The 15,340-nt window shown below is 39.0% G+C and overlaps 1 protein-coding gene across 14 annotated transcripts in view; it reads right to left on the bottom strand.

Moving 5' to 3' along the window:
- Window positions 1-15,340, bottom strand: part of EGF (epidermal growth factor) — a 101,187-nt gene that overhangs the window by 38,809 nt on the left and 47,038 nt on the right. For 8 of the 14 annotated variants that reach the window (XM_010389070.1, XM_010389074.1, XM_010389073.1 and 5 more), the window contains exons 6-12: window positions 14,374-14,523; window positions 12,849-12,971; window positions 11,859-11,981; window positions 10,519-10,644; window positions 9,272-9,408; window positions 4,717-4,865; window positions 4,487-4,627 (exon numbers count right to left, since the gene is read on the bottom strand). In XM_010389070.1, the coding sequence (XP_010387372.1) occupies window positions 4,487-4,627; window positions 4,717-4,865; window positions 9,272-9,408; window positions 10,519-10,644; window positions 11,859-11,981; window positions 12,849-12,971; window positions 14,374-14,523 (949 nt within the window). The remainder of the gene's footprint in view (window positions 1-4,486; window positions 4,628-4,716; window positions 4,866-9,271; window positions 9,409-10,518; window positions 10,645-11,858; window positions 11,982-12,848; window positions 12,972-14,373; window positions 14,524-15,340) is intronic. The other 6 variants (XM_030925507.1, XM_010389080.1, XM_010389072.1 and 3 more) reach the window with 5 other exon arrangements.

Raw genomic sequence — 15,340 nt, 5'->3', positions numbered from 1 at the left:
AGGTCAGGAGATCAAGGCCACCCTGGCTGACATGGTGAAACCCTGTCTCTACTAAACATACAAAAAAATTAACTGGGCATGGTGGCGGGCGCCTGTAGTCCCAGCTACTAGGGAGGCTGAGGCAGAAGAATGGCGTGAACCCGGGAGGTGGAGCTTGTAGTGAGCCGAGATCGCGCCACTGCACTCCAGCCTGGGCAACAGAGCGAGACTCCATCTCAAATACATACATACATACACACATACATACATACATACATACATACATACATACATTACTCAATAGAATCTGGCAGGGTAGAAAATTCTTATTTCCTGATTTTTCTATTTATTTGTCAATCAAATATTTACTGAGCACCTGCTGTGTCAGGAATTGGTCTAAGCATTGGAGATACAATAGTAAATAAAACCCCATCTCTGTCCTTATAGAGCTCATAGTTCAACAGGAACACAGGGAGAGGGAGGCAGAGGTCGGAGGGGAAGAGAAAGGGTTAGGTGGACTGGATGGGAAGGGGAAGAAAATGTGGAGGGAAAGGGAAGGAGGAGAGGGCGGGGGGAAGTAAGAGGGGAAAGAGGGAGAGGAGATTATAACACAGCACATGAAAGCACATGCTGAGAAGAAGGATGTAAAGAATGTAACTGGAAGACTCAGGGAGGGTGACAGGGTGGGTAGCCCAGCCAAGTAGGGATCAGAGAAGGATTCGTGGAGATAATAACAAACGAGGATAAGAAGCAGGTAGTCAGGCAAATGTGGGTGGGGATGGAAAGAGTACCCTAAGCAAGGGAATGCACATGTACAAGTTCTAAAGCACAGGACCTAAAGAATGTGGGGCAGTTATACTTGCACTTTAGAAGGTTTGCTGTGGTTTTAGTGTGAAAGGGCAAGACAGGCAGGAGATGACGGCGAGGAGATAAAACAGTAGCAGGAGAAATGGAGAAAACTGGATGGATTTAAATGCTAAACATGACTCTGTAGCATCCCTGCCCCCTTCAGGAGCAAACAAGAGACGCTGAGCAGCTTCTTGGAGCAGGCGGGACCACAGGCAGAGTGGACATAAATAGGGCTAAGAAGAGCCTCCCTTTCCCCATGTACCACCTGCTTTCCCTGTTTCCCTGCTGCAAACCAGAATATATAACCACCTTTAATTCATTCAGTAAACACCTGTTAAAGGCCTCTCACTTTGCTCTTGAGGGCAATGTCTGCATGAAACAAGCCTGCCTAGAAACACAAGGTAGGGCCATTCCCTGCTCCTGGTTTTACAAAATGCTAAGGAGACCTTCTCAGGTGGCTAGTGCACCAACTATTTTCTAGGCACTGTGTAGGGAACAGGACTCTATGCACAGGGCCCTATTCACAGGCAGTATTCAGAAAAGAGGTAGGTAAAACTGGCTCAGTGCCTATGCTGGGTTGGGAACACTTTGCAAACAACCAACTAAAGGCAGTAGAGAATTTGAAACCATTTCTACTCCATTGTCCCTTTAAAATGATAATTTTACTCCCAGATGAAGTGGTCATAGGAAGGATACCGCTGGGTGGAAGATATTTTTGAACTTAATGTGTCAAGTTCTGTTCTCAGACACAACTGTCACTGTGCCTCTTCCCTTGGTGGGAGGAAAGAAATTCTGAGACCACTTGCTTGTGACCAGGGGAGATGAAACTGTCAGTTCTGATCTCATGATGATCTCTAATCATCTTAGAGATGAGAGATATCATCTCTAAATTCTGTTTCGGGCAGGAGTTAGGTGATGAGACGAGAATGACATAAGCTCCTGACTGTGGAGCTGTCTCAAGGCAGGATTGCTGGAATTTACTTTTATTGCTCCCCCAAGGTGTTCACCTAATAATATACTTCTATTTGATTCAGCTAGAGAGCAAATCTCAAACTCCAGTGTTGGTAATGAGAAACCAAGGACCAGCAGGGATATTTGGGTTCATGGGAGTTCAAGCATCACCTTTAATCGAGTGGTGTGTCCTTCTCTCTCTAACCATTATCTGATCGTCCCAGTGCCACTGAGATCCTCCAAGAGAAAAACTCACCCTCCTTCTACGGTAAGAGGTGTCCTTCAAGAACCCTAGAAGAGTGATTTTTTACCTCATATTAGTTTGTGTTACCTCAAAAGAATAAGTAAACAGATAGCTTATATTTTTACCCTCTTGATTCTTTACTGGGCAATTGACTTTAGGAATCAGGATTCCTTGATACTAAATAATAGCATTACCATTGGAATTTTCAATGTGCTTCCTTCCTACATTTAGATGTTAATTTGAATCTGTCTTTTCCTAGGCCAAAGATGAACTGCAAGCATCCCACTTTGCCTCTTTCGATTGGCTAAGAGTTACCATGTGATCTAATATTATGAGATTGGAATCTCAGTTATTTAAATCCAATTTCTAGGTAATATCAAGGTTTTCAAACCATAAACCTCTCATTTCCAGACAAATTAAAGGTTTTCTTTTAGCAGCTGCCTTTAGAGCCAGGAGGACTTAAGAAGGGCTTGTTATTACTGAAGCCAATGAAGAGGGGAATTTAGGGTCTGATTCTCCAGGAAACCAGTGGTGCCTGTCTATCTCCTGAACGCATTGCCTCCGCAGTCGGTACCATGGTGCTATTAATCAAACACTGTCAAAATTAGAGGTCCCTTGTGAATGTGGGGAAACATGAGAAGACTTGGCATCCTTAGTGGACCCGAGAGTGGTTGACATCTGTCATCTTGATCATCATTTACCCTTCTGAGAACAACTATGTACAGCTCTGTTATTATACACAGCTGACATTTAAAATATTCTTTTAAGTAGATTCAACACAGCAGAGGTCATTATTATGATTTTTATAATTATTACAACTGAAGTTGAATTTAATTTGTCACATGACTCTGAGTCAACCATATGTTAAATCCACTGGTTTGGGGCGGTGGTACATCTCTATGACTATTAAGAAAACATGCTTTGCAAATGGCCATCCTTGGGTTCCAATTACAGATCCATATGGTACTTATTGACTGCTTGACCTTGGGAAAGTTATTTTCTCTCTCCAATTATCAATTTTCTTAATCTTTAAATTGGAGATAACAAAACTTACCTTTGGGGATTTAATAGTGTCATGGATATAAAGCACAGTATCTGGTGCATTGCAGTTATTCAGTAAATAAATACCCAAATAATAAAGAAATGAAGGTAGGATTAGACGAACAAACGAATGAATGAAAGAAAATATGCTCACCTTGGATGTAAAAGGGTCACATTATTGATAACTGATAACCACATCATACACCTGGTTGATTTTTTAAAACCTGTTTCCCATGGATTATCCTGATTAAAAGAGACATTCTGGGACATAAAACGCCTACCCCTAAGCATAGAAACCCACTCCCTGGGACTTCTCCCTCTGTGTTGGAACTGCTGATTTCACAGAAGTGAAACCTTCATTCTCCCTTCTTTTATTTTACATGGTTGCATTGGTACCAGATGTTCAGGATGGCCACCATTTCACTTTCTGGTTTTCAGTTACTCTGAGAATATATCCCAGAGCACACTGCATCTCTAATATTATCCTGTGAGGGATCTATGGTTAGCAGCTTCTCTTGCAGTTCTGTAAGGAAGTGGGCTCTCATTAGCACACATAAGGGAAAAAGCCACTTCCTTCCTGCTTCCTGCCATTCAGTTCTGAGGTTCATGCAGGCCACATACACACCAAATACAGGAGCCCTTCCTGCAGCTCTGAGAGTGGGGTTTCACAACTGCACTCTGGTTCTGTTTTTTCCCACATAGGGAAATACAGAGCATCCCTCTTATCTTATCTCATGCACTTTCCTCACAACTCCAGCTGAAGTTCTCCTCCCTCCTTCATGCTTGTTTAACAGGGAGTCAACATTCTAGTCTAAGATTTGTCACTTGCATGCCGAAGCTCATTCCATGGTGGCTCCCTTTGGGAGTGTACACCTGTCATTTGGCAATTACTTACGTGAGACCCTATGACATTTCTTGAACTGCTATTTAGACCAAGAATTTGTATTAATTATTTTGCTGGGGAAATATACCTTATCTCACCAGCTAAACTAAGAACTAACTGAAAAGATGGAGCACATCCTAGGCTCCTCTGTATCTCCCATGTCACTTAGGAGAAAGTCTTATTTCCATAGCAGATGCTCAGAGAATGCTTATTGACTATATTCAGACAGGTTTTGAGTTTCCCTGATAACAACAGCCTGAACACAGGCTACTTTCTTTTTATTATTATACTTTAAGTTCTGGGATACATGTGCAGAACGTGCAGGTTTGTTACATAGATATACATGCACCATGGTGGTTTGCTGCACCCATCAACCCGTCATCATCATACATTAGGTATTTCTCCTAAAGCTATATCTCCTCTTGCCACCCACCCTCCGACAGGCCCCAGTGTGTGATGTTCCCCTCCCTGTGTCCATGTGTTCTCATTGTTCAACTCCCACTTATGAGTGAGAACATGCAGTGTTTGGTTTCCTGTACCTAACACAGGCTACTTTCTTGGTCTTCAAAATCCTCCCACGCACAGAGACGCAATCTTGATGAAAGGAGGAAGTGGGGGAGTGTGGACAGCAGTGGTGGCCTCTTTTCTCCAATCCCAGCCAGATGCCCAGCAACATTTTTCTGTATTCAAAGTAGATGATGAAGCCAATAGTATCACCTATCCCATCACTCCCATCTCACACAGCTTAAAACTGAAGCAGAAAACATACCCTCTGTCTGTCCAATAGAATCTACGGCCAATCCAGTCCACAGCAAGACCTTCTGGCATATCTACTCCTTCCTCAATAAGCCTTTCTCGCTGGGAACCATCCATATTAGCTCTCTCTATCCACTTCAGGGCTGTATGGGCAAAGTATATCTACAAAAGAGAACACAGGCATTTCTGATTTTTTTTTAAACTAATGTGGAATGTATACAAATGGCATTAGTCTTTAGGTTGTACAGTGTGTTAAGAGTTTGACTTTGGAGATAGGCACACCTGCAGCTAAACTCAAACTAGGCTGCTTCCCAGATATGTGTAACCTTAAGCAAGTTATTCAATGTCTCAGAATCTTTGTTTCCTCATCGGTAAAATGAGGATAATAATACCAAGCTCATTATATATATCTCCTTAGCCATGTATCTGGCACATATTTTTATTGCTATTGGTAATTTATTAACCCTTGATCACTGGTCAATGACATAGCCATCATGCATGAACTACAGTGGCTTCTGAAAGGGAGCAATGATTTTCAATTAATGAGGGCTACAAGCTGGGCTCAGTCTATAACACCCCACTTCTCTGCAATCAAGAGACACTTAGTCACTGCAGGTCAAAATTGGTTCCCAGTTTTGTCACTTATTTGCTTGATTGCTTTGGATAAATTCTTTAAATTTATTTTACAGATAAATTCTGTGAAAATGAGGAAGTTAGACTAGGTATTTGCTAAAGTTCTTTAGTCTGTAACCTTATATCCAATCAGATGCCACATAATGACATTTCGGTTGACGACGAACTGCATATACGATGGTGATTCCATAAGATGATAATGGAACTGAAAAATTTCTATCACCTAGTGATGTTGTAGCATTCATAATGTCATAGTGAAACTATTTTTTATAAGTTTAGTGTAGCCTAAATGCTCAGTGTTTGTCTACAGCAATGTACAGTAATGTCCTAAGTCTTCACATTAATTCACCACTCACTTACTGACTCATCCAGTGCAACTTCCAGTTCTGCAAGCTTCATTCATGGTAAGTGCCCTGTTAAGGTGTATCATTTAAAAATATCTCATACCATATTTTTTACTGTACCTTTTCTATCTTTACAGACACAAATTTTTACTATTGTGTTACAATATTGCTTACAGTATTTGGCATAGCAACATCCGCACAGGTTTGTAGCCTAGGAGCAAGAAGCTAGACCATATAGCTTAGGTGAGTGTAGCTTACACCATCTACGTTTGTGTAAGTGCACTCTACGATGTCTGTACAATGACAAAATTGCCTAATGACACACCTGTCCTTAGTGATGCATGACTGTAATTTCATTTTAATTCATCCATCTTGTTCAACAGAAGATTTCTTGCCCACGCAAAGTTCTTTTTCAGTCTAGTATGCACCCTGTCACACAGGTACAAGAATTTCCATAAGACTGTTTTTCATTTAAAAATGACCCAAAGCAATATACAGATACAATGCAATTCTTATCAAATTACCAACATCATTCTTCACAGAATTAGAAAAAAAAATCCTAAAATTCACACGGAACCAAAAATAAGCATGAAGAGCACAAACAATCCTAAGCAAAAAGAAATAAAGCTGGAGGCACCATAGTACCTGACTTTATACTATAAGGCTGTAGTAACCCAAACAGCAAGGCACTAGTATAAAAACAGACACATAAACCAATGGAATGGAATAGAGAACCCAGATGTAAAGTCATATACCTACAACCAATTGATCTTTGACAAAGTCCACAAAAATATATACTGGGGAAAGGATATCTTATTCAATAAATTGTGCTGGGGAAATTGGAGTGCCACAAACAGAAGAATGAAACTGGACTCTTATCTCTTACCATATAAAAATTTAACTCAAGATGGATTAAAGACTTAAGTGTAAGCCCGAAACTATAAAAATCCTAGAAGAAAACCTAAGAGAAACTCTTCTGGACATTTGCCTAGGCAAAGAATTCATGACTAAGCCCTCGAAAGAAAATGCAACAAAAACAAAGATAGACAAATGGGAATTAATTAAACTAAAAAGCTTCTGCACAGCAAAAGAAATAATCAACAGAGTAAACAGATAACCTACAGTATGGGAGAAAATACTTGCGAACAATGCAGTTCACAAAGGACTAATATCCAGAATCTATAAGGAACTCAAACAACCCGTGAAGTAAAAAACAAATAACCCCATTAAAAAGTGGGCAAAGGACATAAACAGACGTTTTTCAAAAGAAGACATACAAGCAGCCTACAAACATATGAAAAAATGCTTAATATCACTAGTCATCAGAGAAATGAAAATCAAAACCACAATGAGATATCATCTTACACCCATCAGAGTGGCTATTATTAAAAAGTTAAAAAACAACAGATGTTGGCATGGATGTGAAGAAAAAACCAACTCTTATACATTGGTGGTGGGAATGTACATTTGCAATTCTCTAGGGAAAAAATATGGAGATTTCTCAAGAGCTAAAAATAGAATGACTTTTTAATCCAGCAATCCCACTACTCTGTATCTACCCAGTGGAAAAGAAAGTATTCTATCAAAAAGACACCTGCACTTGTATGTTTATCACAGCACTATTCATAATAGCAAAGTCATGGAATCTAAGTGTCCATCAATGGATGAGTGGATTTTTAAAATGTGTCTCATATATACAACAGAATACTGCTCATAAAAAAGAATGAAATCATTATGAGCAGCAACATGGATGGAACTCAAAGACATTATACTAAGTGAAATGACTCAAATAGAAATTCAAACATTGCATGTTCTCACTTACATGTGGGGGCTAAACAATGGGTACACATGGACATACAGAGTGTAATAACAGACATTGGAGACTGCAAGGGTGGGAGGGTGCGGTGGGGGGTAACAGATGAAACACTACCTATGGGTACATTGTTCACTAGTCAGGTGATGGGTAAATTAAAAGCCCAGACTTCACCACTACACAATCTATCCACGTAAGAAAACTGTACTTGTACCCTTAAACCTGTAAAAATTTACATATATATATATATGTATGTATGTATTTAAAGAGCTATGGGTCAGTTGATAATTTAATGATAGCATTGTAGAATTTTAACTGTCAGTACACATATGTACATAAACTTACAATCAATAATGAGACTATTCAGAAAGTGGTAAGTCATTAAATAATGGGTTGCTCTTCTTTCTAAATGAAATAGAAAAGGTTATGTTTCATAAATACAAATAGGGGTACTTCACTCCACTAGGACTGTGCTTCTCAAACTCTAATGTGCATAAGAATCACCTGAGAATATTACTAAAATGCAGATACTGATTTAGTGGTCAGGTGTGGAACCTGGAGAACTGCAGTTCTAATAACCTGCAGGTGTTGTTGACACTGCTGGCTCAAAGATCACAATCTGAGTAGCAAGAAAATAAGAAAATTAACCCAAGAAACAAAAACCAGCCACCGGACTTAAAATTCATTCTAGGTCTCCATATTCACCTGTTGTAAGAATACCGATTCTGCAGGAATAAAACTAGTTTGGTAATAAATGAATATTGAACTGCCTTTTTTCTATTAATTATTTTTTCTGTTATTGTAACTGTTCTATGGAACCATATAGATTCAGGTCAGGGAAAAGGAAGAATTGTTTGCTAGCATTCAATTGCAAAATTTTAATTTGCAAAAATACTTCTATTCGGCTACCAATCCATACCTATTAAATATAGAATCAATTTGCTTCACTTTGTTTCTTTTGGCCATTTACCAGACTGCTTCAAATCAGGAAGAAACAAAAGTTCAAAGTTTAAAAGCTATTATGTAAAAAATATTATTAATAAAAGAATTAATGTACCACATAGTAATAACTAAATAATTATGCAGGGGAATTAATAACTATATAAATTTATCATTATTGGGTGATTAATCTCCAAAAGACACTGTAACATCATTTCAAGCACATTCTAACCTAGCACAGATACAACTAAGAAATTAAAGATCAAATGGCCAGCTGATATAGAAATTATAAGTTACACACAAAACTCATATAAAATATGTATGTAAATAATGTTATTAGTTAGATTGCCATTCCCACATGAACTATACAACTTATGTTCCCTGATTTTCACGGTTAAGAGGTCACTGAATCTCCTCCCCCAGAAGACATATATAAAACACAAATTACTAATCCATACTTCCTATGCCCCAAACCCAAACTTCCACTCCTCTCACTACCAGCAAGTAATCAAAAACCTGCTTATGAAGCTCCTTCCATGTGCATGACACTGGGCTAGTCTCACATCCTCATCTCCAAAGAGGAAACTAAACTGAAAATCCTGTGTAATCTTTTCGAACAAAACAGCTAATCTTAGCAAGGACTAGGGTAGTATTATGATAGCAAGAAAGTCCTTAAAATTTCTCAAGTATTACTCCAATATCTATATTTAACTTATTCTGTGTCTAATCATTCAGAGCTTAGCAAAGGATTTTCAAGTAGGTCAGGTCATTTGTTAGTATAAAATCCTCTACTCTGTCCTTAAAGCATGTCCTCATCTGTTCCAGCAACAAAACCATACCTTATTTTCCACAGGGTCATGATCTAGGGCATAAACCATTCCCATCTGCTGGCTGAGCAGAGTTCCATAGTCTGTTCCATCAAAATGCATGTGTCGAATATCTTGAGAATTGGCAAACAGCAAAAATGGTTGTGGTCCTGTTAACCAAATTTCAAATACGGCTGACTTTAAAATGTGCCTTAAAAACTAAGAGGCATGTCTTACTCTTCCCTTTCATTGTAACTTTTTACTCAATTTCTACAGTGCTTGTTTTCTTAATTTCCCTCTAGTGTGGCATAGGTGAAGACAGGCAAGAAGATGTCCTCTTCCAGGAGGTGACATATTGCCAGAATTTCATCTCTGGCTTCTTCCCTCTCCAGGTCTTTGCTTTTAAAAGTTACTTACTTATTGAAAGAGCCAGCATTAAATAACCAACACCATAGCAAAATGATGCAAGTCTTAGGGTTATACATCTTCTTGATTCACACATACTGAAACACAAATATTAGTAGATTACATACGTTAATGTCTGAATAAGTAACTTTCCCTGGCCTGGGCACTTCTTGAAGGGAGGCATGATGATTTGAGTTAATGGCAAGACCCTTGATAATTTGAAGGATTTAGATTATGCTGTATTAATGAAGGTCCTGAGAAGTCAGCAGTATTAGGGTCTCACTAGGGCAAGGTGTACCGGATCATCATTATGTGATAGCACTATGGGCATTATGTATTAAAAGCATAATGAACTTTCAGGAGATATTCAATCAATTTGGTATAAATCTAGAATTTCCATGGCTGTTGAAGGATGCAAGAGATGTAATATCAGAAGACAAAAAAAAAAAAAAAATAGCTGAAGCGTAGAACTTTATATTAAATTTTGACATAAAAAGGACAGAACTTGTCAGTGTTATGATTATACTCACTGGAGAGATAAAAATCAAATCAATCAACAAATACTTATTAAATGCCTCTTAATTATAAAGTGTTTTAAAATTATTCTTGTCATAACTTTCTCATATACTAAAAATATCCTATCTGATATTATGGCAAATCTTTGCTGGATGCTAATTAAGAATAGAAATATTATTTAAAAGCATGGTTACTAGTTATATTGTTATTATTCATATTATTCATACTTATAATGTGATTTGCTTTTCTTCCATTTCAAAAATACAAAACCATAAGCAATGAACTTTCCATCTTTCTAAACAAAAGGTTTTCATGAATATTTTTTCAGGGACACAGTTCCAGACAACCACAGCACTAACCTGAAGCTACACAGCTTTTTTTATCCAGTTGTAGGTCATACCCAGGAAAGCAATCACATTCCCAGGATACTGGGCTGAGAGAAATGCAGAGCTGGCTACATCCACCATTATCGGGTGAGGAACAACCTACAAAAACAATTGCTTGGTAATGATGCTATATCACCCAAAACATAATTATTTTTCATCAAAGGATGGGGGTGAGCCAACCATTTGTTGATTATTTTTTTTTTTTTTTTTTTTTTTTTTTTTTGAGATGGAGTTTCAGTCTTTCACCCAGGCTGGAAGTGCAATGGCGTGATCTCGGCTCACTGCAACCTCCGCCTCCAGGGTCCAAGCAATTCTCCTGCCTCAGGTTCCCAAGTAGCTGGCATTACAGGCACCCGCCACAACGCCTGGCTAATTTTTGTGTTTTTAGTAGAGACGGGGTTTCACCATGTTGGTCAGGCTGGTCTCAAACTCCTGACCTCAGGAGATCTACCTGCCTCAGCCTCCCAAAGTGCTAGGATTACAGGTGTGAGCCACCACACCCAGCCCATATGTTGATTTTTAAAAACATTTCCACAATCGTTCATATGACTGCAATCAAGGTTATTTTTCAGAGATAAAAATCAAAATGTCACAGTATCCTCCTTCCCTATAACCCAACATCTTTGATGTTAATCCTTCACATTACAGCAGCCCTTGTCCTCTTATTCTACCAATGAGTTCAGGAGCAAGTGCACTGGCAGCTGGCTAGAACAAAAAATCCATTTGATGAGTTTGGCAGCTGGTCTAACTCTTCCTAGTAATTTTTTTCTCTCACACATTTTTAGCTGCTTGCCTTTGTTTTATTAGAAAATCAAAAAGCCACACACAACTCTTCTGCTAATTCTGAGTTACATCCAGTTATCTATATACTTAAGTCTCTATGAAGATAAAAGTAGAGAGGTGTTTATTAGGTGCAAGAAACAGACTAAACACTCTGCATCTGAAGTCTCGTTTAATCGAGTAGGCAAGTATCAGTATCTCTGCAGTTGAAGAAACAGAGACCAAGAGAGGGCAAGTATCTAGACCAAAATCAAAACTGCTAGTAACTGGTAATACTACCTCAGGGCTGTCACACCTCAAAGCCCTTGCTTATAACCACTACACTATGCTGTCTAAACAAAAACAAAAACAAAAACAAAAAAGCCAAAAACCCGACAAAACTAAATTTAAATCTATGTTAATCTGTTGTATCAATATCTTTCAGTATACATTATTGGAAAATCGATTCTCCTTTGACAACAAGAGCAATTTTTAGATGTCACTGAGCAAATGTATGTTTTCAAACAAAAGGTAAATAAAGCAAATAAACTCACCGCTACATGTTTTCCCATCTCTCTCAAGCACTGAGCCTTCAGGACAGAAACATAAGGGATCTTCTGATGTCAGAACACAGTCATGGCTGCATTCAGACACATTGCTTGGACAGGAAACAAGTTCTAATTAATAAAGAAAAAGGTCAAGATTAGTGTTAAATCAGGTTTGTAAAAATTTACTGCAATCAGTTTCTAATATTGCTAATATCGCTAGGTAATCCTCCTGCCTTGACCTCCCAATGTGTTGGGATTACAGGTGTGAGCCACTGTGCCTAACCTTAATTTTTAAATGTATAATAATGGTATTGTGGTTATGCCTGAAAATTAACTGGATATTAAATGATAGGAAGGAATTATAGTTAAGTTTTTTAGATATAATAATGTATCATGATTATGTTTTTTACATGCCTATCCTTTAGACATATACCATGAAATGTAGCACCCAATAGCTATTTTTAAAAATTAAAATAAAAAAGAGACAATGAAATATAAGGTAATAAGATGATTTGTTTCCCAACCTTAGAGATTCTGCTTTGATAGGTCTGAAGTAGAGTCCAGTCGTCCATGGTTTTTGTTTTGTTTTGCTTTTTGAGACAGGGTCTCACTCCATCACCCAGGCTAAAGTGCAGTGCCTTGATTTCAGCTCACTGCAGCCTCCTCCTCCTGGTTCAAGTGATCCTTCTGCCTCAGCCTCCTGAGTAGCTGGGACCACTGGCATGGGCCAACATGCCTGGCTTATTTTATTTTATTTTATTTTATTTTATTTTATTTTATTTTATTTTATTTTTTGTATTTTAGTAGAGATAGGGTCTCACCATGTTGCCCAGGCTGGCAGTCATCCATGTTTTAAAAAGCCAAACAAAATAAAACTCCAAGGTAATTATGATGCACACTGCTGATTGAAGATCACCAACCCAGATCATAGCCACCTTAGAAACATATTGAAAATGAAGAAAAATAATGCAATAAATACTTGTTGCTATGACTTACGATGACATCGTTTCCCATCAGGAAGCAGAACAAATCCTACAGGGCATGTGCAGTAATAGGATCCAGGGGTGTTTTTACACCCAAGAGTACAGCCATGATTCCAAAAAGCACATTCATTAACATCTGCACAATGACAACAGCAAAATACATTCAAATGGCTATTTTTGAAAATAAGTTGTGCTATCACTAACAAGTCATCACAACGTAGGGTATCTCACATTTGTATATGCTGTAATTGATCATGGAAAGTCTGTTTTCCATACTCTAGCAAAAGGTAAAATAAGTCAATTCAATGATAATGAAAGCCATTTCTATTCTGTCACGTTTTATGCATTTTGTTTTCCCTGAGACAGAGTCTGGCTCTGTCACCCAGGCTGGAGTGCAATGCCACGATCTCGGCTCACTGCAACCTCTGCTTCCCAAGCTCAAGTGATCCTCCCACCTCAGCCTCCTGAGTAGCTGGGACTACAGGTGCACACCACAACCCTTGGCTAATTTTTGTATTTTTTGTAAACATGGGGTTTTGCTATGTTGCCCAGGCTGATCTTGAACTCCGGGATTCAAGTGATCTGCTTGGCTTGGCTTCCCAAAGCCCTGGGATTGCAAGTGTGAGTCACCACGCCCGGCCCAGCTTATAGTTTCAAACACAGATTTTCATATTAGAATTACCCTTGGAAAAAAGGTAGTATTATTTCCTTTGAAAAGATATACCATGCCATTTAAGTTAGGGATTCTTGAAAGCTCTTTACAAGCTTAGGACATTTCCTATTGTGCTCTTCACCCTTCAAGACTGATCAGAGCCCTTTCCCTAAATGTGGAAACCTCCAGCAGTTTTATTCCGGCTGAAGCCCCAGCCTTCCAGCTCACTGTTTCTATGCCATGGCTTTCACCCACTGGTCCCACGTAAGCAAGGGGTTATAATTAACAGGCAGATGCTAGATTTATCTGAGGTCTCACCCCAGCTAATTCCACCGGATGTGTGCTGCAGCCATTGGATTATTTTAATCACTAAACTACTGCACCTTCCAGGAAAAAGGACATAGTTTTTCTCCTGGGTTCATTGCACTTGGTCCAGAATCTGAAAACAGGAGGATCCCTAGACAACCAGCCTGATTCAGTTTCCCAAGCTTCCTACTAGATCTTTTTGGGATAAGAGTCACATACTCTTTGAGAATCTTATGATCCCTATGAAACCACTCCCCTAAAAATGTACGCATACTGAAATTTTGCACACAAACGCAGAGGTGGGTAGAATCCACTTAGAGAATCCCTGCCTTATATTAACCCCTAAGCATCCTCTCAGAGTATCTGATCTAGAAACACAAGATATGAAGAAAATAGGAAAGTATTATAAAGGCTTTACAAACAAGAAAAAATAAATAAAAAATAGTCTTCAGAGGTTGTGCGGGGGAGGGGGAGAATGGACTTGAAGTCGGTTTTCCATTGAGGTTCTTGCTAGCCCACTGAAGACAAGCCACTGGCTCAGCTGGGCATTCCTCCCCTCAAGCAGTGACTCTTCCATTACCTTCACAGTACTTCCGGTCATTACCTTCACAGTACTTCCGGTCTCGACTTAAGGTGTATCCCTCTGCACACGTGCACAAGTGTGACTGGGCGTCTTGCCCACACACAGTGCTGCTGCAGTTTCCCTTCCTCGATTTGTGAAGTTTCTGCTCTAAAAGAGAAGATGGCTTTATTTGGAGTGGAGCCATGTTTTGACAGAGGACACTGCTAAATCTCTTCCTGATTCTTAAGAGGTCTTATCTCCCTGCAATGTCTGCAGCTGCATCTCTCACGGAGGCAAACTCAGCCAGAGTCCGGATTCCCCAGCATCCCTAAGCCCACTTTTTTCTCCAATTGTATTACTTCTCCAACACCTCTCAGGATTGGGCGTCCTGAGTAGCTGGAGATGTCATTTCTTAGGTTGCAAATACTAAACACTACTTATTAGCTTTTTCATTCTAATTTACTTTTATCACAAAAAAGCAAACAAATTCTGCAAATGAAATAAATGAAATAATCTGCTTAAGAAATTAAAACAGATTAAAACCTAAGAATACTTTTTTTTTTTGAGACTAGGTCTCCCTCTGTTGCCCAGGCTGGAGTGCAGTGGCACGCTCTTGGCTCACTGCAACCTCAGCCTCCTGTGTTCAAGCAATTCTCCTACCTCAGCCTCCCAAGTAGCTGGGATTATAGGCGCACACCACCACACCTGGCTAATTTTTGTATTTTTAGTAGAGACAGGTTGACCAGACTGGTCTCAAACTCCTGACCTCAAGTGATCTGCCCACCTCAGCCTCCCAAAGTGTTGGGATTACAGGTGTGAGCCACCATGCCTGGCCAAGAATACTTTTTAAGTGTAATATTTATAGGTTAGATATGTAAGCTATTTAGCTGTTTTTAATATCATTATTTAACGAACATCTTTCAGACTCAATATATACCATTGCCATGTCTCTGTTCCTCAAATTTCTGAAGTTATTGCTGCCAGC

The sequence above is a fragment of the Rhinopithecus roxellana genome, chromosome 2 (genome assembly GCF_007565055.1).
Source record: "Rhinopithecus roxellana isolate Shanxi Qingling chromosome 2, ASM756505v1, whole genome shotgun sequence".
NCBI lineage: Eukaryota > Metazoa > Chordata > Mammalia > Primates > Cercopithecidae > Rhinopithecus > Rhinopithecus roxellana.
This window is presented reverse-complemented; position numbering and strand designations above follow the sequence as displayed.